At 38.4% G+C, this 24,470-nt stretch overlaps 1 protein-coding gene across 2 annotated transcripts in view; it reads left to right on the top strand.

The window, feature by feature from the left end:
• The window catches only part of DIP2B (disco interacting protein 2 homolog B), a 209,474-nt gene that overhangs the window by 158,170 nt on the left and 26,834 nt on the right, over positions 1-24,470 (top strand). For both annotated transcript variants that reach the window (XM_045554932.1, XM_045554933.1), the window contains exons 12-23: positions 216-325; positions 3,489-3,591; positions 4,742-4,806; positions 6,903-6,996; positions 7,487-7,606; positions 8,856-8,970; positions 9,535-9,674; positions 10,255-10,391; positions 14,182-14,262; positions 16,230-16,357; positions 18,119-18,233; positions 22,273-22,474. In XM_045554932.1, the coding sequence (XP_045410888.1) occupies positions 216-325; positions 3,489-3,591; positions 4,742-4,806; positions 6,903-6,996; positions 7,487-7,606; positions 8,856-8,970; positions 9,535-9,674; positions 10,255-10,391; positions 14,182-14,262; positions 16,230-16,357; positions 18,119-18,233; positions 22,273-22,474 (1,410 nt within the window). The remainder of the gene's footprint in view (positions 1-215; positions 326-3,488; positions 3,592-4,741; positions 4,807-6,902; positions 6,997-7,486; positions 7,607-8,855; positions 8,971-9,534; positions 9,675-10,254; positions 10,392-14,181; positions 14,263-16,229; positions 16,358-18,118; positions 18,234-22,272; positions 22,475-24,470) is intronic.

The raw sequence follows: 24,470 nt of genomic DNA, 5'->3' as shown, positions 1-24,470 counted from the left end.
AAGGCCTAGAATTAGCATGTGGAACAATTGTACTTTTGAAAGAAGGTATAATTGTCTGGTGATTTGTCATTAAAAACTAATAAAAAGAAATAAAGTATTTTATTGATTATAAAATGGTCTTAATTTGGTCTCTTGGTATTTAAAATGACCAGCTCAGTGTGAATTCCTTCCCTGATGGCTTAGGCAATTCAGTTTTCACTTTGGGTTTGATTTAGGTTGGCCCCGGCTCAAATGGGTTGTAACAGATTCCAAGTACCTTTCAAAGCCACCTAAAGACTGGCAGCCACACATCTCACCTGCAGGTACAGAACCAGCATACATCGAGGTAAGTCCTGAGACTGTAAAATGTGCTTTCTGGCTTTTCCTTTGGCTTCAGTTGCCAACTTTCAAAATATAAAACTAACTTTTTGCAGTTTTAATGTTAGAAGATCCTCCTGCTTTGTGAAGTTACTATCTTTGGGCTTGTAAAATGCCTTGTAGTGAACCTTCTGTTGTAATTATTTTGATCACAAATACACATTTAAGAGAAAGACAGCAAAGAAATTGATCCTTCACATAAGAAAGTTACAAAAGACTTCCGAGAAGTACAAAGGTTTAAGAAATGATTTACTGGCAGAGAAATTTCTCTGTTGTTTTTTAAGGGAGGTTGGGAGCAAAGGAATAGAGAAATAAGGAGGGAAAATAGCTGTGCTTGAAAAGTACATATTCAACAGATGAGAGATAAAGAGCAAGAAGAAACAAATGGCTAGCAGGTTTGGTATTGAAGGTTAGCGTAGGAAGTGATTGATTCGCAACAGGATCTTGTTGAGGGATTAAGTCCTACTGCAAACCAGGTACCAGACTAAGTGCTTTAAATGCATTTTCTCATTTAGTCCTCATGACTGCACTGTGAGGTTCAGATTTTTATTAAACTTTTTTTGTAGATGAGACTAAGACTTAAAAAGACTTAAGTGACTGACCAAAAGTCACATGACTCGAAAATGGCAGAGGTGGAACTCAAAGTCAGGTCTGTCTGACTCTAAAAGCTATACCCTTCACCACTCTGCATCCTGCTTGAGACATATTTTCACCAATTGTTTGCTAAATTAATGAACGGGCAAATTAGCTGGGTGCATACCTGTAATCCTAGCACTTTGGGAAACTGAGGTGGGAGGATTGCTTGAGGTCAGGAGTTCATGACCAGACTGGACGACATAGCAATACTTTGTCTCTACAAAAAATGGAAACCTTAGCCAGGCATGGTGGCGTGCACATGAAGTCTCAGCTACTTGGGAGGCTGAGGTGGGAGGATCACTTGAGCCTAGGAGTTTGGGGTTGCAGTGAGCTATGATGACACCACTGCACTCTAGCTTGGGCAACAGAGCAAGACTGTGTCTCAAAACAAAAACAAAAACAAAATTACAAATCAATAAATTTAAAAAAAGGTTTGGGAAAATATCACCCAAACTTGAACACTGTGGTGACAACAAGTATAGATAACTTTAATGACTGACCATAAAAAGGAAGAGAGTAGTAGCTGTGAGAGATGATGGGGTAATGTTGGATACAAGGATGATTGTTTTTAATGATGGAATAAATCTGAGTATGCTTAAAAGATAGACAAACAAGCAATTAAAATATCAGATTTCATGATCAACTCTCAGTCTATGTCATGTCTCCGTGATGACACGTTTCATCACTCCATCCACCTTAAAACTCTAGTCACTGGCTTCCTGGATTACTCTCTCTCAGTTCTTCTGCATCATTGACCATTCCTTTTCAGTCTTCATTGGTGCTTTCTAATAGGCGGAGGGCCCTTCATCAGGTGGCTGTTGCTTAGCTCTCTGGCCTCATTACAACTATTCTCTGTATTTCTAGGCTCCTGTTATTTAGAACTAACTTGCAGTTCTCGCTTGGGATCCCTCTATTACCAACAGAACTCTGCTAATGAGTTTAAACTAAAGTGGATAATAGGGAGCTGTTAAAAGAGTTATCAGCAGGAGAGTGACAAGAGTGAATTTGTTACCAAAAAATTCTTCTGGATTGGCTGGGTTAAGAAAAGAAGTAGGGAGACCAGCTTTTACAGTCACTCAGGTGAGCCCAAGCTCATGGGGATGGGAACAGAGAGAAGTGGTTGGAATCAAGAGACAGTAAGAAGCAGACTAGTCAGGGCTTGGTGACTGATGCTGCAGAGGGAGGAGGAAAGAAAGACTCAGGTTTCTGACTTGGGCAACAGGGTTGATGGCAGCATCATTCATTAAGATAGGAAAGACAGCAGGAGGAGTTCTCCTGGGCAGGGGTGAGGCGAGTAAAGAATACAGTGTTAGATACGTTGGGTTTTCCAGGACTGCAGGACATTCCAGGGGAACACTTAACTCTGTGAGTCTGGATCTCCCTGGAGGAGAGGCCTGGGTTAGAGATGGAAAACTGGAAGTCATCAGGAGTGTGGCACTCTGATGGGGTAAGGTGAAAAGAGAAGAGGAAGGAGAGTAGGACTATAGGGAGTGCCAACATTGAAGGGTTAGGCAGAGAAAGTGGAGGAGCACGAGAGAGAGACAGACAGATACACAGACAGAGACAGACAGGCTGTGAGGGGAGTGTCACCAAAGCTAAGGAAGGAGAAAGGAGTCAAAAAAGAGAGTAGTAAATGTTACAGAAAATTCTGATAAGGTATGCAAAATGTCCTAACATTCAAAAAGTTCAGGTTGATCTGAGAGCAGTGAGGTTATCTCAATTCATTGTTCATAGTCTGTTACAGATCAAATTCCTGTTCTATTCTCCCCCCCACCTTCTTAATACTGCACTTAACTAGTGTTTAAAAAAAAAATCATGCAGGGCAGGGTGGCACACACCTGTAGTCCCACCTACTGGAGAGGCTAACTCAGGAGTACCACTTGAGCTCAGGATTTCAAGGCTGTAGCATGCAATTATCAGGCCTGTGAATAGCCACTGCACTCCAGCACGGGCAACATAGCAAGACCCTGTGTCTTAAAAGTTAAAAAAGGTTGATGATCCTGGTAAAAAGCAACTTGAATGGAGTATTGACAGTAAAAGCAAAACTGTAGTTGAATGATTTGTAAAGTGAATAGGCCATTCATTTCTAGGTCTCCCGCTATGAGACTGGGAGCTTCTGATGCACAGGGACCACATCTAACACACCTTTAACTCTGCAGTGCTGGGCTTGACATGCATTTACTTGGTATTGTGCTTCTGTTACTACAGCTCAAGTCACTTGTTTGTTGTAGCTTTTTTAGCAGCCACTTCACACTGATGACTAAACTGTGGTCTTTTTCACAAATACTTTGTTGAGCTTTGTTGTCCCCCAATCCCATCTTTGTGTAATTAGAGTTTGGGACCCAAGTCCATAGTCTTAAATACTCATATTAAATTCAGCCCATTATGATGGCTTAACTGAGTTTTGGTTTTGGATTCTAATTTTGTCATTTGAAATAACCCATTTTATTGTGTTTCTTATGTTTTTGTTTTTTTTTTGGTATTTTTTTTCCTAGTACAAAACAAGCAAAGAAGGGAGTGTAATGGGAGTTACAGTGTCCCGGCTTGCAATGTTGTCTCACTGCCAAGCTCTGTCACAGGCCTGCAATTATTCTGAAGGTCAGACCTCATCCCATGACTGCCCTCATTGTTAGCTTCAGATATGTGTGACTGTGAGCACAATGCTCGGTGATTAGATTCCATTTAATGACCAAATTCAGAGTGAAATGTTCTAAGACACATTCTTGGCTTGCTTTTTCACAAATATGCTGTAATTTAAAGGAACTAAAATTCTGGGCAAACTAAATATGTAAAGCATGATTTTTAGAGTACAGATATAGAATATTCCGATTAAAACCATGTGTTTATTAGTGGTGGAATGTCAGGTATCTCCATCTTTCCGTGTACAGAGAACTACCAGCTAAACGTTTGGAGTCAAAGAAATTCAGCTAACACAAAGCACAAATTAAAACACAAAACGGTGTTCTGTATTTTTGAACTTTAGATGTGTTAATATGTATTGTATAATGACTATTTGACTTAGAATGTTCTTTGCAATATTGACTTTTTAGTGTTTTATTTTCCTTTCGCAAAATGAAACAAGTTAATATGTGTACCTTATAAAACGACATTGTTGTCTGGTAAAAGATATATATATATATATAATGGGAGCAATCAAAATGCCCCCGAATAGAGATTAAATTATAATGCATTCATATAATGGGTTATACCGTGAGACATTAAAACTCATGTTCTTGAATATTAAAGATATGGACAAACTGTTTTGGTATATCATTAAGTAGAAAAAGTTAGATACAGAGCTTTGTATACCAATTTTGCTATGTTAGATATCTATCTAACCTGTAAATACCTTGAAGTATATGTGTGTGAATATAGATATAATATATATTTCTATACACACCCCCACATTTTTATTCAGAAGTATAATTTTTTACACATATTTATGAAACTTACAGAGTTTCTAAAATAAGCATGTGTTCCTTATATAATTAGGGGGAAAACAATTATCTCTTGGAAGAAATGCCCAAGTCATAAGAAGTTTCTGACTCATTGTCTCTGCTGTTCCCATGTCACCCTATCTATGATCAGTTCTCCAAGGGGACCCTCAAACAGTCAAAAGACCCAGAGAACTTTTAGTCATTTCTCTAAAAGCACCAAATCAGTTGTTTAGTCGAGGCAAGTGACATGATTTTGCTACTTAACACTAAAGATGATTTCCTTGTGTTTTTTCCTATTTTTTCTATTTTAGGGGAAACAGTAGTAAATGTTTTAGACTTTAAGAAGGATGCTGGGCTGTGGCATGGCATGTTTGCGGTAAGCTACTCAGATTTAAGGCCTTTAGTATAAATTGCTTATGATTAAGGCCAGCATGCTATGTAACTAGAGCATCTCTCAGTGCTTGTTTGAAATTTAAGCCCCCAAAAGATCAGTAATATTTTCTAGAAGACATTTAACCTTTCGTTTTGACAAAATGTATTGAATGACTGCTGTGCATAAACTGCATGCTGCAGCTGAAGAAGACAGTAACAAGGTAGATGGGGATGCTTTCCATCGTAGAGGAAAGGTAACGTGCTGTGGGCATTAGAGAAAGGTGGCTTCCTTCTGGCTCTGGGCTTCAAGGCTGTTTTTGTGGAAGAGATGACAGCTAAGCTGGACTTTGAAAATTAGATTAGCTTTAGCTGTTTGCACATTTTTGGGGGAGTAAGGTAGAAAGAGGGGAAATTTTAAGTGGGAAAGCTACCAAATGTAACATGCCATTTAGGAGGAGAGAAAGAGAATAAATATAGGATTTCTGAGTTGAAGAAGACCTCAGAGAGTATCTAGTCCTACTTCCTTAGATATTGCAGGAGCTGGGATGGAGTAGGAAATGGAGCGTGAGGGAAGAGGAGAAGGATCCTTCTTCACCCAGGATCCCCCAAATTAGTAAGAGATTTATTCCTTGAGTGTACCTACTTTCTAGCTCTTTTCTGAAAACTTTGTCATTTTCTTTTTTATCATAAGTTAAAAACCCTTGTGAGCAGTTAAGAGAACTCTCCTCCCTGTGATACAAAGTGCAAGATAGGAACGTGTATGAAGAGTTAGTTATAAACACCTTTTCCTGAAACCAAAAGTTTATCATCAGAGCTAGAAACCTGGGGGAGGGAGGGAATGGTATCTTACAATGGTATCTTGGTTTGTTTGGGCAACTTAGGTGGTGAACTAAATGGCCAGTCTAAACACCAAGGCTTGCGTACTCTGCCAGGCTGGGTCTCTTTGAGGCATCCTGGGTATGCTTGGTTTGGGTGGTAGGAAAGACACCAAACTGCATGATCCCTCCACTCCCTCAGCTTTATTTAACCAAACACTTAACAGGTGTAGACAGGACCTCCTGTAAGAAACAGGTACACTTTGATTTCTTGCTTCGTGATACCCACCCACCCCTTTGTGGTATGTGGCAAGCATGAGCATGATGAAAATGCTTAGTGAGTAGAAGTGGCAGTATCTGTTAACATTTTAAAAGCATATACCAGTCCCAGCTACTCAGGAGGCTGAGGTAAGATGAACTGTTGAGCCCAGGAGTTGGAGGCCAGCCTGGGCAACATAGCAAGACCCCATCTCTTTTTAAAAAAAAAAAAAAAAAAAAGCATATTCCCAAGGACCCAGCAGTACTACTTTTCTGTATCGACCCTAGAGAAACACTTGCACATGAGCCCAGAGCCCAGGGAGGCGAGTACAAATATGTTCCTTGAAACATTGCTTGTAATAGCAAAAAATTGTTATTAATTGGGACATACCTAAATAATTGTGATACAGCCATACTATGGAATACTGTGCAGCAGTTCAAAAAGAATTATGTGAATCTCTTGTACCAATGTGCATAGATTTAGCTCTAAAACAATTTAAATGAAAAAAAATCCAAGTAGTAGATATATATGTAATATGATGTATTTTAACTTAAAAATAATATTTCAGGCTGGGCACAGTGGCTCATGCTTGTTCTCCTGGCACTCTGGGAGGCCGAGGTGGGAGGATCATTTGAGGTCAGGAGTTCGAGACCAGCCTGAGCAAGAGCTAGACCCTGTCTCTATAAAAAAAAAAAAAAAAAGAAAGACAAGAAAAGAAAAAGAAAAAAATAATACTTCATGCTTTTATGGGGACACATGTATAAATGTAAATGCATTGAAAAGGGACTGGAGGGATATGTATCAAAGTTGTAACTGTGATTATATCTCTGGGGAAGAAAGGAGGAACCAGGTTTGAGGGTAGGCATCAAAGGAAGTTCAACCTTATAGTTAATATTTCAGATTTTTTTCAAGGAGCATGTATTAGAGTATTATTTGTACAATTAGAATTGTTAATAAAATATCAGCTCAGTTGTAAAATGCAGTATGTTTGGTATTGATTACTTTTCCTTTTTCTTTGCCTTTCAGAATGTAATGAATAAGATGCACACAATTAGTGTGCCCTACTCTGTCATGAAAACCTGCCCTCTCTCTTGGGTCCAGAGAGTACATGCCCACAAAGGTAGTCACCCACAGCATCTAAGCTTTACTTATGTGACTGTTTAAATAAAGATTTCAGGGATTTTCAAATTAGTCTTGTGGACACATTGCATTGGTGGCTTAAAAATTTTAGAGTTCAATTACTACAGAATTGGGTATATTGTCTATTTCATCTCACTAATGCCCTTAGTTAAGAATTGAGATGAATTCTCCCAAATCTGAACCTTGAATTAGATATGAGTCCTGTGGTGTTTCAAATTTCCTTGGTTGGGATACTGGAGCCTGCCTAGAGGTCACAGTGAATAAATAATTGTGGATCCAGTCAGTCATGTAAGTATGGTGCTTTCTGTTTGTGAGCTACTGACACAATCTCTTCGAAACCTTTTTTACTATCTCCCAAGTAAAAATCATGATTCCCAAAATAAGTAAAAATGTTTTCATTATAGTATATTAAATGTATATCAAATGTAGTGTGTATGTGTCTGTTAACTTTATCCCTTCTGAATTTATAGCCAAGGTGGCTTTAGTAAAGTGTCGAGATCTGCACTGGGCTATGATGGCACATCGGGACCAAAGGGACGTGAGCTTGAGCTCCCTCCGAATGTTAATTGTGACTGATGGAGCTAATCCCTGTGAGTACTTCTGCAGTGTGGGTCTGGGAATATCCTTTCCTTTGGTAGATAAAGTTTTTTTCCTCTCTTTCTGTACGCTTTTTAAAAAAAATCTATATGGAAATATAATTTACATACTGTAAAACTCACCCATTTAAAGTGTACAATTAATTGGTTTTGGTATATTCACAGAGTTATGCAATAATCACCATGATCTAAGTTTAGAACATTTACCTCACCCCAAAAAGAAATCAGTCACTCCCCATTTCTCCCCACTTCCCCCAGCCCTCGGCAACTGCTAATCTACCTTCTGTCTCTCTAGATTTGCCTGTCCTGAACGTTGCGTATAAATGCAATCATACAGTCTGTGGTCTTTTGTGATGGGCTTCTTTCACTTAGCATAATGTTTTTTTGGTTCATCCATGTTGTAACATCTGTCAGTACTTTATTCTGTTTTACTGCCAAATAATATTCCATTGTATGGATAAACCACATTTTATTTATTCATCTTCTGATGAATCTATAAGTTTTTAAGCCACTCTTTCTTGCTCACTCGTTTGTATCCTCTTTCTATCATGTAAGTGTGGGTATTCCTTAAAGGAGCAATGTAAGGGTGATTTAATGTGAACAGTTGTCTGGACTTTATGTAAATTCCCCTTAGCAGAAAATCCAAAGGGTTTGCAAAATCTTTTAGCGATGTTACTGTGGTACCTGCTTTTTCCTACAAGCACAAAAATCCTGATCCTTCACACAATAAAATCAGGTAAAGCATTAGATACTATGGTCTTTGTCATAAATGGATTTTTGTCAGTAGTCACGTTGATCTTCTTGGTTTAAAGCACAGACATGAGATTGACCTTAATAAGAAAAAGGTCAGAGAATATCACATAGAAGAAGGCAGAACTAAGCCAATACTATATTGCATTGGCTGTAATAGTTCTTCAGGAAGACTTGCTAAATTATAAACTGGCTGCATATTGCCTGCAGTGTTATCTCTGATATTGATTTGTCAGTTTGGTAGGAACAGCCCTATTCCAGGTTGTAACTTTAAATAGTGTCAGTGACCTTTCATGGGCTAGATGAGCATTAATTTGTCCTTGGAATGTATCAAACCACCTCACAGGCACAGTAAAACATTTGTATGGAATTAACAATACACAATATGAGTTCTCATGAGAAACAAATATGTTAGCTGTCTATTCTTTGTCGTTCTCCTGCAGTAATGAAAATCACAATTTCAGCTTTAGGTTGATCTCTTCCAACTCCTTAGGGTCTGTGTCATCCTGTGATGCCTTCCTGAGTCTGTTCCAAAGCCATGGACTGAAACCAGAGGCCATCTGTCCGTGTGCTACGTCTGCTGAAGCCATGACTGTAGCAATCCGCAGGTACTCTTCGGGATGTCAGATGCTGTTGATGAATGTTACAACTTAGATGGAATATGTAATATTTACCAGGTGATGCCGAAGGGATGCTAACCAATTTTCTGCTTCATAAGCATAAAAGTGAAAATTACTTTGTAAAATAGTTTCAAGCATCTCATTTATTTTTCCCACTCTTGCCGAAAGTATCTGTGGTAAACTGGAAATTTAATTAATCTCATCTCATATTTGTAAATTAGTTCTTTTTTGTGTCATTTTGCACTTTAAAATCTTTAGCATCTTAGACTAGAAATAGGCTGTTCTTATTGGTAGCTTAAGTGTGGATAGTACATTTATAGTATACTCAAGACCAGTATATTCTTAACAACAGATTAACATTTACTATTTCCACCCCTTGAAAGTAGACCATGATTTTTACATTCAAATTTAATTAATTTGACATATTTTTGGTAGAGAAAATGGAGATTATTTTTGTATTTTAGCCCGAGGAAGTTTGTTTTCTTACATATCCATATTTTTCTCTTGATAGTATTTAATTTGCCAAACTTGATTCGTTTATTTTCTTTTCAGGCCTGGAGTTCCAGGGGCCCCTTTGCCAGGAAGAGCTATTCTCTCAATGAATGGATTGAGCTATGGGGTGATACGGGTCAATACTGAAGATAAAAATTCAGCACTGACGGTCCAGGATGTGGGGCATGTAATGCCTGGTGGTGAGTTATGAGGAGCACCATTTGGTTTTTCATAAAGATTTGTCATCAGAGATAGTAGAGCCTAATAAAATAGGAGAGCCAAACCATGAATCCTAAATTCAGCACTTAGTCATTTAATTTCTCAAAACCTCTGGAAAAGGTAAGTAGTTGTAATTATGCTGACCTTCCAACAGTATTATATGGTTTATTAATTGTGAGTGCTTTAAGTATATTTCTCCACATGGAATGCTCAATACTGAGTGATACTAAAGTTATCTGGTTTTCACTGTAATTGCCAAGCCATTGGGATTTGGCAAAAAGTTAGAGCATACTGCTTCTGTTAGTGTTTTAAGGTTAATCTGCCAAGGATAACACCTAATTAATCTAGCCAGTTTCTTTGGACTTTGCATGTCACTGTGTCTACAAGCTTTACATTTCAAATATACCAGTGTAGTTTCAGGTTTATTTTTAGCATTCTGGTTTGGTATTCTTAATGCCACTCAGTAAATACAAAAACTCCACTAGGTTCACAGGATGGGCCTTTTATTTTGCAAAGGTTTTCCAGAATATTTGTCTCTTACCTATATTTTCTGTACATTAGGGATGATGTGCATTGTGAAACCAGATGGACCGCCCCAGCTCTGCAAAACAGATGAAATTGGAGAAATCTGTGTTAGCTCTAGAACTGGAGGCATGATGTACTTTGGGCTTGCTGGTGTGACAAAAAATACATTTGAGGTACATGATATTAACATTTCACAGGAAAAAAAAAAACACAAAGAAGCTTCTAAAAGATACTAAATGTGTAATTTTTCTATCCAAAATGAAATTAAAGTTTATTTCTCAACTCAAACTTAATTTTTTTTAGGTTATTTAGCTTACAAACAGCTTTTTAATGGCCAAAACAAACAATTGACTTAGAAACCAACTTGTGGAACTAACCCACTCATAAATTGGAAGCTTTCAGGATTATTCTTCTGAGGTCAATTATTTGCCAGATGGAGAAACTTAATTTAGGCTAAGTAATTTCCATAGAAGTTTCAGAGTCCAAAATGACTAGAAATTCTGAGACACATGCACTCTACAGATTTTTCATATCATTCATCCTGCAGATTGTTATTTTGTTCAGATATAAACTTGTCAAAAAATGAGCCAAAGTATTGCTCCAAGTAAAATTTAAAATGTGAACATTTTTATTAAAAAGTCCTTTTGGGTAGGCAAGACAGTAGATTTTAACTCTCAATTCTTCCATGATTCAATGGAAAGAATCAGTTCTAATACTACCTTCACCATTCCAGTGTTCAAATAAACCTCATTTTAAACACTATTAAAAAAACTTTACAGAGAAAATGTTTGGTGAGGTCAGGATGTTACTAGGGCAGATCCACTGGCTGATGGGACATAGCATAATGTGGTAGTTGGAGTATGTACTCTGGAGTTAGACTACCTAAGTCCAAATCCTGACTCTGCCGCTCAGTAGCTGACCTTGGGTGAGTTGCCTAACCTCTTTGTGCCCCAATTTCCTTATGTTTAAAATGTGAGTAATAATAGTACCTATACCTCATAGGATTGTGTAAGGACTAAATGAATTAATGTTTATAAAGTGCTTAGAATAGCACCTGGTGCATAGGAAGTGCTATTGTATTTCCGTTAGACAAATTAAGGATAAAAGGCCTCACAAAAAGAGGCCTCTGGTGAATTTTCTGTGGCTTGAGCTTTATAAGCTCAAAATTTTAATTTTGAGAGTACAGTGACAGTGACTCTATCTCTCAAGAGTAAACTCAAGCTATGCCAGATTACTGATTAAAAGTAAGGAACCATCCAGGTATGGTGGCTCATACCTGTAAATCTTGGCACTTTGGGAGGCCAAGGAAGGAGGATCTCTTGAAGCCAGCAGTGGGAGACCAGTCTGAGCAACATTATAAGACCCTGTCTCTACAAAAAATAGAAAAATTAGCCAGGCATGATGTCACATGCCTGTAGTCCCAGTTACTACTTGAGAGGCTGAGGCAGGAGTATCTCTTGAGTCCAGGAGTTCGAGACTGCAGTAAACTATGATCACGCTACTGCATTCCAGCCAGGGTGATAGAGTGAGACCCTGTCTCAAAAAGAAAATAAAAAAGTTGTGCCCAATTCACCTGGACAGGAATGGACATTCCCAAGCTCCTCAAGCATATGTTTACTGCAAGTCTCTTGGTGGTTTACTTTCACAGGTGACTATCTCCCTCCCTTAGTTGTATATAAATTTAACTAATGTAAATATCACTCTGTTTCTCCTCTGTTTTGAAGTGCTTAGAATACATGTACTTTCAGTACCTGTAATTTTTCTTTATTGAATTTTCCTTACTAAAAACAAAATCCTCAAAAGTGTTTGAAGATGCTGTTAATATTTTATTACATTACCTTTCCTACAAGACAGTTGCCCAACCCAGAACTCTGAGACATAACACCTACCTGCTAGGTCCATAGTGATGAAGAAAATTTGAAATCTCTAGTATAAATTTAATGATAACAAAGTAGAATAGAAATCCTAATCAAAAAGGAGAAAACTATGCCTTCTAAACATTAAAATTAAAGTTCCCAATATTTTTCTTACTCAATTCTTACATTTAAATCCTGAGAAAGTTTTCCACCATGGTTAACATTTCACTAGGACAAAAGATATGTTAGTTAGTTAGTTACAGACACACACACACACGCGCACATGCACACACACACACGCGCACATGCACACACACACACACACACACACATGGAGTCTTGCTGTGTTGCCCAGGCTAGAGTGCCCTGGTGTCAGCGTAGTTCACAGCAATCTCAAACTCCTGAGCTCAAGTGATTCTCCTGCCTCAGCCTTCTGAGTAGCTGGGATTATAGACGCATGACACCACGCCTGGCTAATTTTTCTATTTTTAGTCGAGACAGGGTCTCACTCTTGCTTAGTCTGGTCATGAACTCCTGACCTCAAGCGATCCTTCTGCCTCAGCCTCCCAGAGTGCTAGGATTACAGGCGTGAGCCACCATGCCTGGCCAAAAGTCAAAAAATAAAAGTGTATTTTAAAAATAAGCTACTAGGGCGAAAAATTTTTGTGACATGTGTGAGAGCAAAGAGATAATTTTCCATCACTACCACATGCTAGCTGTTTAGAGGCAAATGAAACTCACTTTCTCATCTATAGAATGAAAATCATCATCCTGTTTCATAGGATTGACTTGAGAATTAACTGTAAAACAAGTAGACCTGTCCTTGGTACATGATAAGCATGTAATAAATGTTAGCTCTTGTTATAATTGTTCTCCTATATAAAAAAGAAATCTTAAAAAAGTAGCCAGTTCTGAATCAAGGACCAGAGGAGGGAAAAAAAGAAAAGAAAAATTAGCCAGATGTGGTGCATGCTTCTCGTCCCAGCTACTCGGGAGGCTGACATGGGAGCATTGCTTGAGCCCAGGAGTTTGAGACTGCAGTGTGCTGTGATAGCACCATTGCACTCCAGCGTGGGTGACAAGTGAGACCCCATCTCTTTAAAAAAAAAAAAGGGGGGGGGAACCAATCAGATAGAAAAAATGGACAGGAGACATGAATAGCCTACTCACAAAAGAAATATAAAAGGCCAGTAAACTGAGGAAAAGAAATACAACCATATTATAATACTAATAAGGAAATACATTTAAAGTAACAGTGGATATCTTTTTTTGTACCAGATTGGCAAAGTTTGGAAAAATAGCAACACAGGAAAAACAGACATTCTAAAATGGTACTAGTAGAGTGTAAATTGATACAACAGTTTTGTAGACCAGCCTGTTAAAATTGGAAAGATTCATGCCTTTTGTACAAATGCACAAAAATATGAACAGCAGTATTCATGAAAGCACCATTTATAATGGCGAAAAATTCGAATGACCCTACACAGCCATAATAAAAGGCTGGTTACATCCTAATAACTACCATTTTCTGAGTACTGACTCTGGGCCAGGCACCGTGCTTGTGTTTGCATTCCTTAATCTTACTCCAAGCCTATGAGAGGCATTGAGAGAACTTTGCTTTATGGCTGAAAAAATTGAAACTCAGAAAAGTCCAGGAACTTGCCCAAAGTCCACATTAGTAATGATAAGTGGCAGATCCAGAAACTGAACTGAACTCCAAGGGCTATGCTATCCTGTCCCTTCCTAAAATGGTATATTACAAAGCTGTTTTACAAAGTGGGCTAGATATACTCTTACTGACTTGGAAGTGTATCCAAGGTATATAATGTGAGAAAGTAAATTGCAAACCAGTTATATAATATGAGCTCTTAAAAAAAAAAACTCTTAGTGTATTAACATATGTGTCTTTTAAAAAGTCCAGAGAGATAACGAATTGTAAATGTTGTTATCACTTAAGAGGATGGAATTACTGGATTCGCTATTTATATAATGTTAATTTTTCAGTGAGCATGTATTGCTGTTGTAATTTGTTTTAATAAGACCTAAAAATTCAAATACATTTCCTAAGAAAAAGCAAATTTTTCACTTTCTTCCTTTTGTCTTTTAGGTGATACCAGTGACTTCTGCAGGTTCTCCTGTTGGGGACGTGCCATTCATCCGGTCAGGATTGCTGGGGTTTGTAGGGCCAGTAAGTGATGCTTTCGTGATGATTTTGGTACATCTGATCCAAATATTTGTACTTAACAGAACAAATTCTGATTAGTCCAAGAATGTTACAGGGCCACTTATATTTAGAGCAGTTCCTGTAAGGATGTCATAAAATAAGTTAATGTTTATTGTTTCCATTACCCAAGTTCATTTGACACTTTCAAACTAAGACATTATTTTTTATTTTCAAAACACTTTTCACTTATTCTTGCTACCTTTCTTTGATTTCATTAACATGTTGCAATAAATTAAAAGAGTGCTAGGAAAAGTTACCTTCAGTAACAAAGGGAAACCATAATAGTGTACAAAGCATTTTCACATAAATTATTGGTACCACCCTATGTGTAATAGTAAATTCTTTGAATGAAACCAATCTGTTATTCAGCACACGGTATTTAAAGGCTCTGGGTTTACAGAGATAATCAGGGCATGAAAAACCTGTTCCCAAAGAGCTCACAGTGAACTTGATGAGCCCACGAGGACAGCAGAGAGCAAGGTCGTGAAGGGCTTTGCATGACATAATGGGAAGTGGGATTTATTTTTTAAGTAATAGGCAGTCGTTATTCCTAGTTAAGCCCATATCCTTCCATCCATCTCTAATTACCTCCTATCCTCTCTTTCTTTTCCTCTTAACAGCTTAAGTCATTTCAGAGAAGATCTAATTTTATTTTATTTCTTCCTTGCCATTTATGAGGGGTGCGATGAGGACATAGGTCTAGGAGACTCACTCTCCTAGAAATAGTATCTGCACCTACTGTCTTGACTTCTTCACTCAGCACCAGGAAATTTTCAAAGACCCAGCTCCTTTTAGCTTACTGCTCCACTATTGAGGTCCAAGATGGAGCTCCAGCCCTCACATCTGCATGCCAAGAAACAGGAAAAGGTGCAGTCCTCTCTTTTAAGGCAGATTCCCTGAAGTTGTGCAACACTTCCGCTTAAATCTCATTGGTCTGAACTAATCCCACAGGTTCATCTAGCTGCAAGGGAGGCTGAAATGCAATCTTTAGTTTGGTCAACCATACCCAGCTAAAAATTCTCTTACTGTGAGAGAAGAAACAGACATTGGGGGACTGGCAGTGACTATCTCATTCTCTTACTAGCACCATAGCTTTTCAGGCTGTGTTGGAAATGGCTGCTTCTTTCCTATCATCTGTGATGGACCAGTAGCTTCTTGAGTGCTATAGGTTATGTCTTACTTATGTAGCCCAGTCAGCATATGGCACTACATTGTACTCAACAAATCAGTGAATGACATTCATGTGGAGGTAACTACTAGATAATTGAATATATGTAAATGGTCCAAGAAATTTAGGAATTCTGTGATGAATAAGAAAAGTTAATTTTCTACAAATGGGTCTAGGAAGATTATTTATACAGTGATGCTTTGATAATAGGGTTTCCTGCTGCTCTGTTATCTTACTGGAAAAGAAAGGCTCCTGCAATGTTCTTTACACTTTTCTTTATTAGCATGTTTCTAATCTTACCAGCTGGAACAGCATTACCCTTATGAACTTGAAGCAATCATTCTTATATTAAAACTGTTTTAATTTCCTCCTGATTCCAGTAGTAAATGAATTTACCGTTTTTCCCCTCTGCATTCATTTTGTGAATAGGTACAGAGATGAACTAATACATAATTATGGCTGAAAAAATAAACTATGTTTGTGTGAAATCCTAGTTGCTTTTTTATAAAATTCCTCCCTAAAATAACTATGAACAAATTCCCTTCCTATATACTATAAGACCCCATTGGCTGTAAGATGCTACTGATTTCCACACTGATTTTAGAGATGTCAAGGTGTGAAATATTTTCCCTAGAATCCATAAAATATGGCATTGTTGTTTTTCTTACATTTTTTATAAGATTTATTTCAAGGCAAAAAGTAAAATATATCTGTTGTATTATTTAAATCATGGAAATCAAGGTAAATCATTGTTACCTTTCAGGGTAGTTTGGTGTTCGTGGTTGGAAAAATGGATGGGTTACTGATGGTTAGCGGTCGAAGACATAATGCTGATGACATTGTTGCTACTGGATTGGCTGTTGAGTCAATAAAGACTGTTTATAGAGGAAGGTGAGTAGTACAAAGTTAAATGTTAGCACTTCTAATGGAATCTGAATAGATCGTCACAGGGTGATTTAAGTTGTATTCTATAGATTCTCTTTCCGAGTGATTAGGTGGTTTTTGGTTAAGCATAGCAGAAACCTCACTTAGAATATATATCTCACAATGTATGGTTCTTTGGCTGTAATTAAGAGGATTAAGACATAACTATATCCTGTATTTCATATTTTAATTATTACTATTTGTTGAATCTTGAGGACTGAGGAGGACTCTAAAACATTGACCTTCCTGCATTTCTTCAGTACAGAAGTAGTGCCATTCAGACTCATTGAGATAGATGCTACTCTGTAGGAGTTTACATCAAAGAATTATTTCTCTTGCCCATTTCTAACTAAATTATTATACTGTTTTAATGTGGAAATTGACATAGCATGTAAGTGCTAATTTTAAATTCCATGGATACAGTCAATTAGATATTTTTTTCTTTGCTTATTAATGTAGGAAAAGATAATTGCTTCCTGCTGAGTAGTTGATGTCCTATTTAGCAGTTTGCAATCATGGATATATCTCTTTAAAGCAGCCTTGATGTCCCTTTAGGTTTTTAAAAAGAAAAATTAATGAAAACAAAAAAGAACCAGTTTCTGAGATATGTATTTTTTGCAGTGGTGTGGCTTTCTATGAGATGTAAACTCCATGGGGCACTAGACCTGTCTTTGGTCACAGTCCTATCCCCAGCACTCAGCCCAGTGCCTGGTACCTAGTAGGTGTGCCGTAAATGTGTGTGGAGGGAAGGAGGAGGGAGTCAGGCAGGTGTGCTGGCATACTCAGCTCTCCAGTTGCTTCCATTATTTCATACGTTTATTCAACAAATACTGGGTGCCAACTATGTGCCACTGTTCTAGATGCTGCAGCTATGGCCATGAACAAAACAGGCTGGGGTTCTGCCTTTGTGAAGCTGACATTCTCATTGCAAGAAACAGTCAGTGAGCACATAAACAGGGAAAAAGATAAAGTGAGATGGTGATAAGTGCTGTGGAAAAAAAACACATGGTGGGTGGGGGTGGCTTGCTAGTTTCTATCAGGTGGTCTGGGAGTGCCTCGCTAGTAAGGGGACATTTGAGCGGAGACCTCACTCAGAACCAACTCCATCTTCCTCCCTTGGCCTCCCAGGTCCTCCGCAATCCACCCGCACCTGGGTCTGACCTCTCCCTCCCGCTCTCTGCTTCACACTTTGCTCCAGGCACACTGGCCTTCTTGCTGTTCCTCAAACCTGCCAAGCTCGTCCCTACCTCAGAACCTTTTCGCTTTCCGTTCCTTCTGCCCGGAAACCTCTTCCTCCAGATCTTCGCGTGGCTCGCGTCCTCACTTCATTCAGGTCTCTGCTCCAATGTCCGCTCCTCAGGGAGGCACCCCCAGCCACCCTGCCTTCAGTAATAGATCGCCCGCAAACCACTCCACCCCCCTGTATATTGCAACATGACATTATATCTTTGTTTGTTCTGTCTCTAACACGTAAGCACCACCAAGACAGGAACTTTGTCTTACTTACCACTATGTCCCCTACATTCATGACAGTCATGCTTAATACATGTTTCTTGAATGAATGAATCTTCATTTTGATGGTAATGATTGTGACATTTTCTTTTCTATAGTACTCATTTCTGGGTGGTGTGGTGGGGCTGGATGTCTCTTCTCTGTAATTCCAATTTAGCAAAGCAAATGGGACTGGTTGTGAAGGGAGTCCTGATGTGTTTGATCTGTCTCTCTTAGAATTGCTGTGTTTTCTGTGTCTGTATTTTATGATGAGCGCATTGTGGTGGTTGCGGAACAAAGACCCGATGCTTCTGAGGAAGATAGCTTCCAGTGGATGAGCCGTGTGCTGCAGGTGAGCACCCTTGGGGTTTGTGTCCAGTCGAAGGTCACAGCAACCACTGCTTAAGCAATTTCTTTGATGGGCCAGTAAGCTACCTTATTTTATTTATTTATTTATATATTTTTTGGCCAATCATTGCTCAAATATTCTGGGTACTATTAGCAAAATCAGATAATACCATTTCTCCTTGTGGACCACATAGCATTTTTCTGCTCAGTTTGCCAAAAACAACGGAATTCATTTGCCTCAGCAAATTCTTTCATGCCTGAGTATTCGCTACTCATAAAAGTTTTCACTGTCCATATGTGAAACACATCTTTGACAGTAATCAATCCACTTGTCAACAGTTAGTTACAGTTTTACTGTGTGCCATGAGTGGTGCCTATAGGGTGAGGGATCCAAGAAAATATATTATCCTTACTCTGAAGCAGCTTTATTGTGGAGTTAGAGAAGATGCTAGGTGAGATAAACCATTAGGGAAGGAGAATTATTGGGGCTCAGCATAAGAAATGTGCTTTCAGGGGAGCACGATAGAATGATGAAAAGAGCCTGGTCTTCATTTAGAATTGTAGACTTGGAATCTCAGTTCCACTTCTTTCTAGATATGTGCCCTGAGGCAAGTTACTTAACTTCACTGAGTTTATTTCCTAACTTGTAAAGTGAGGATAAAATAATCCATTGTATAGAGCTACTGGAAGGATTGAATGACACTATTAATTGAAGTATATCATATCTGCATTCAGTATGTAATGATGGTGATTATTACTGATGTTGCAAATAATAAGTCAGGTGTGGTGGCATGCACCTGGATTCCCAGCTGTGTGGGGAGGCTGAGGCAGAAGGATTGCTGAGCCCAGGTGTTTGAGGCTACAGTGAGCTATGATTGTACCTGTGAATAGCCACTGTACTCCAACCTGGGCAACATAGCAAGACACTGCCTTTATAAAAAAAAAAAGATTATAAACATAGTCTCCAATAAGGAGCTAGAGAAGTTTGCTCGATCTAAAGTAATGTTCCCTTTCACTCTCTGTCCCTTTACTCTTCTTTATTTTTCTACTTAGTGTATGTCACCATATAAGCATGTTTACATTTCTCAATTGTTTTCTACACCCACTATAATATAAGCCTTATGGAGGCCAAGACTTCTTTGTCTCTTTTGTTCAGAGCTCAATCTCCAGAGCCTGATAGATATGCTAGTGCACAGCATAGTAGGCTCAGTATATATTTGTTGGCTAAATGGATGGTCCAAAGAAAGCTTGGACCATCCTTGCCATAACAACGTATATGTTCCTGGAAATGTCTGCAATGCCTGTAACTTCTGTTGGGGCATTTGGATTTATTAATTCCCGGTTAGTAGTAATGTAGAAATGATGCAAACATGAGATGAGTGGTAGGGCTAGATGACTTTTAAAATTATTTCTATCCTCAGGGTCTATGATTCTGAATTATTAGCTGGTTATAGCATAGGCTATTTGTAGTAGAAAATCAGAGAAGAAAATCTAAAGATAGACTAGACTGTGAAGAAGGTAGGACTGGGCTGATCTCTGAAAGGTGGCTAAGGGGCAGACATGCAAAGAGAATATTTTTAATATCATTCATATTTTCAAGCAAACAAAAACCTGCCTATTTTTTCAGAATGAATTTTGGGGCATAATGGTGGAGTCTTTGGTGAATTACACATTTTTTTTCCCATTATGGAAAAATGAGTATACCTGAAATTTCCCAAGATAATTGTTACTTTTCCCTGAAAAGCAACCATAGAAACTAAGTGCTATGCCAGCTTACTAATTCAAATTCTTGTGAAAGTCATTTGAGATCTGATTTGGGCATGAAATAAGAGGCTGTTATTTTCCCTCTCTAATTTCTCAGTGTGGGGCATTTGGGTCCACAGTAGAACCATTAGGGATACCATATGTTCTAGTAGGTTAGAGGGCAGAGGTTGTTTAATTCCAGGTCTGTGTATAATATAAACTAAATACCTAACTCAGCACCTTCTAAGGAAAGGCAGTTAGTAGATGACTTACCAGATGTTGTGTTTTCAGTGGGGAATCCAAGTTACATGGACTACATTTGCTAACTTTCTGTATATTCTAAAAAAACAGAAACTTAGGAACTCTGCCAGACTTTGCATTTCCTAGTCATCTGGGTTGTTTAGTAGGATAGTATAAGGAATATGATTTTCAAGCTTATTACTTTGCCTTTTTAAGTTGTTTTAATAGGCTGGGCATGGTGGTTCACACCTGTAATCCCAGGACTTTTGGAGGCCAAGGCAGGAGGATCACTTGAGGCCAGGAGTTTGAGACCAGTCTAGACAACATCGCAAGTCCTTGTCTCTGCAAAAAAGTTAAAAAATTAGCCAGGCGTGGTGGCACGTGCCTTTAGCCCCAGCTACTTGGGGGGCTGAGGCAGGAGGATTACTTGAACCCAGGAGTTTGAGGTTATGATGAGCTGTGATCATGCCACTATATCCCAGCCTGGCTTATCTTTTATGATTGACCATTCATTCTCCTCCTAAAGTTGTATCTCCTGTTCAGTAAGACGTGTGGGTAATACAATAGAACCCTCCCAACTGGTATTAATAGTTGGTCAATTTTGAAAGGTGCTGGAAGCAGATAATTATAAAAATGAGAAATTCTTCAAGCATTAAATTTTAATATAAAACATATAAATGTGTATTCATCTGATGTAGACAAGTGTGTCTATGAGTGTACTGATTTGAGTTCTAAGTCAACTTATTTCCGTAAACTATATCCAAATGCATTGTCTTTGGTTTCTGGTTTTATTTTCTTTAAGTTAGAACTAGAATACATGTATTTAAAAAGTAACTGGAGGCCAGGCGTGGTGGCTCATGCCTGTAACCCCAGCACGCTGGGAGGCTGAGGCAGGCGGATTGTTTGAGCTCAGGAGTTTAAGACCAGCCTGAGCAAGAGCGAGACCCCCGTCTCTACTTAAAAAAAAAAAAAAAAAGAAAGAAATTAGCTGGACTACTAAAATATATATATATAAAATTAGCCAGGCATGGTGGCACATGCCTGTAGTCCCAGCTACTCGGGAGGCTGAGGTAGGAGGATTGCTTGAGCCCAGGAGTTTGAGGTTGCTATGAGCTAGCCTGATGCTACGGTACTCACTCTAGCCGGGCAACAGAGCAAGACTCTGTCTCAAATAAAGAAAGAAAGAAAGAAACAAACAAACAAACAAGGAAAAAAAAAAGTAACTGGAATAGGTAATCCTTACTTTTAGGATTAACTTGCCCATACCTATATCAACAGTAGTTTTTTAGGAGCTCACGTTTAGTGTCTTTCTAAATCATGACTCCTGCATTTATATCTTATCTGTTGATATAATATTTAATTAAATTGTATAAACACAATAACAAGAACAGTATCATAAGTGGTATAGAAACAAGCACAGCTGACCCTCAGCAAACATGCAGCTACATGGCTGGGAGCAAAGGGACATTGAGAGTAGCTTGTGGCCTCCAGTGCTTAGTGTGCTGTGGGCCTCACTCTAGATATTTTGCAGAGGAGATGCATGGTAACATGGTGAATCACCTTAGTGGGGGCCTATTTAGAGAGCTGCTATTATGTTCATAATAAAAATGCTTTGCCTCTATTTAATTGGGCTATGTTGTATAGCTAAAAGAGTAAAACGCCAAGACAAACTTACAGGTTTTTGACATTATCATTTAAGAGAGAACATGTTGAAGCTTGCAAATCAGTACCCACCTCTGCCCATTTAGATTGTATTATTAACTTTTTTTTTTGAGATGAGGTCTCACTGTGTTGCCTAAGCTAGCCTCAAACTCCTGGGCTCAAGAGATCCTCCTTCCTCAGCCTTGTGAGTAACTGGGACTATAAGTATGTGCTGCTGCACCTGGCTTAATGATTGTCATTAGATCTTTAGAAGTGTGGGATCTTAATGATGTACCAGATTCTAGACCTAGAATGGATAGAAAAAGAAAAATCTTAGTGTAAAATAATGGATTATGTCAGAAGTATATCAAGTGTAGTAAAAGTAATCTCACTGAATATTTTTCTTTGTATTTTTCTAGGCAATCGATAGCATTCATCAAGTGGGGGTTTATTGTCTTGCTCTGGTGCCTGCCAATACATTGCCAAAAACTCCACTAGGAGGGATCCATATATCTCAGACGAAACAGCTGTTTCTGGAGGGATCTCTACATCCTTGCAATATCCTCATGTGCCCACATACATGTGTGACAAATTTGCCAAAACCCCGGCAGAAGCAACCAGGTAATATGCTGGCTTCCAAGACATAGCATCAAAATTTAGCTTCAGAAAGCTGAGTGCTCCCAGCATTCTTTCTCTAGACTTAAACTTTACAAATAGTAGTAGTACAAGAATAGCATAAACTGACCAAAAGCAAGAATTGAGACCTGCCGAGTAGGCTTCTTTGGGTGTACTACTGTTTCCCTCTTGTGAGTAATTCTCAGTAGTCTGCCACCATCTCCCCTGGATATGAGGTATAACTCAAGATGATCAGAGTCCCACTTGTACTTGCTGTGTGTTACTAATCAAGAAATGTACCCAAAAAAGTCTTAAACGTATTACCTGCTTAAGCATATGACAGACATGTAAAAACACACAAATTCTTCTTTATTTCAAATCCTGTTACACTGAAGTCCTACATTCATTTGTCATATTGGTAAAATCCTATTTTAAATAGCATTTAATCTAGGATCCTTATAACAAAACATTGATGCTATAGTAGTTATTTAAAAGATGTTGCCTAGAGACATAGCAGATTCTTAGAATAGGGCTTTTGCATTTAATAATTTTATTAAATGATAAAATCTATACAAAATATTTATTCCTAAGCCCCCAAAAGTATAATATCCATTTCATCTTACGTGAGGAAAGCATTATGTTTGGATTTACTATTTTTGCTTTCTCTTATGATGACCTGCTAAGATCTTGGTTGGTGGTGTATGAGTAGCACCAAAGCAGTTTGAAAATGATGGTATAGACAAGGGTTGAGATGGTGAGGGAATAGCATGAGAGGTTAGGGTTTAAGAAGAATACAGGAAGGTAGAGTGGTAAGGAGTGAGGTATGAAAGGAGAGGAAAAAGAAGATAGAAAAGATGTTAACGCAGCCTAGAGGCAAAGTCTCCTTGAGATGCCTGTTGGAACATCAGCTTATGGAAAGAATGAGAATATGTTAGTTAGGATTGGTCTTGCCTGAAAGTTGCAGAAAAACATTATAGCAGCTTAAATAAGAAACAGGTTTATTTTTTTCTGAGGTAAAAGAAATTCAGAGCTAGGCAGTCCAGGGCTAGGGTGGTCATGTAATCATTTCTTCTACCTTCTCATCTTTTTGCTCTAGTGTTTTATCAATCGATTATCATTATAGATGACCCTAAAATTCAGTGCCTTGAAATAACAAGCATTTGTTTTTCACTCCTGGAATGTGGATCTGCTTGGCTTGGCTGGGATCAGCTGGACTTGACTTGGCTCCAGGCTGGAGGTTAGGTTCCAAACTGTTCCATGTGTCTCCTCATCATGGGAACAGCAGCTACCTGGGCCATATTTTTCTGAGGGCAGATGGCAAAAGCAAGGAAGCAAGCCAAACCACACTAGCATATTTAAAGCTCCTGTTTGTGTCATGTCTCCTAACATTACATTGTCCAAAACAAGTCAGACCAGCCCAAAGTCAGTGGCGCAGAGAATTATACTCCTGCCATCTGACTACAGCTCGGGCAGGAAGGAAAGGAAGGATTGTGAGAAAATAAAACAATCTACCAAAATCATCTTTAGCATACTGCCTCAGGGCCCAGCTAGGAGGTAGGAGGAAAAGGTTAAGGAAGATAATATCCTTCCCTTTAACCATAGTTTCTAGAAATTGTACATAGTACTTCCTCTTACATATTTTTCTCCCCTACCATTAATATGTATAGTCTTTATTTTGGATACATGTTCAGCTAAAAACTAGGGATTCTGTTGTTAAGGAAGAAGAGAATAGATATTAGAACTGATAACTGGTGGTTTTTGCCACAGGAAATTTACAGAGTTTTGTGGGGAAAAATAAGAAGGCATATTTACAGGTGCAGCAGTGTCTGCAGTTAGCTTCCTGGAGTTATACTGCTTTCAGTATTTTTTAATCTCTGTGACCCATAGACTCAAGAAATTGCTGCTGAATTATTTTTGTTGTTTCAAACTACTCTGCAAAATCTACTTTTTAAAATGTCGTGCCTTTATCAATTTTACAGTGTGAATGCGGAATTGGACAGTT

This window comes from Lemur catta, chromosome 6 (genome assembly GCF_020740605.2).
Source record: "Lemur catta isolate mLemCat1 chromosome 6, mLemCat1.pri, whole genome shotgun sequence".
Lineage (NCBI taxonomy): Eukaryota > Metazoa > Chordata > Mammalia > Primates > Lemuridae > Lemur > Lemur catta.
This window is presented reverse-complemented; position numbering and strand designations above follow the sequence as displayed.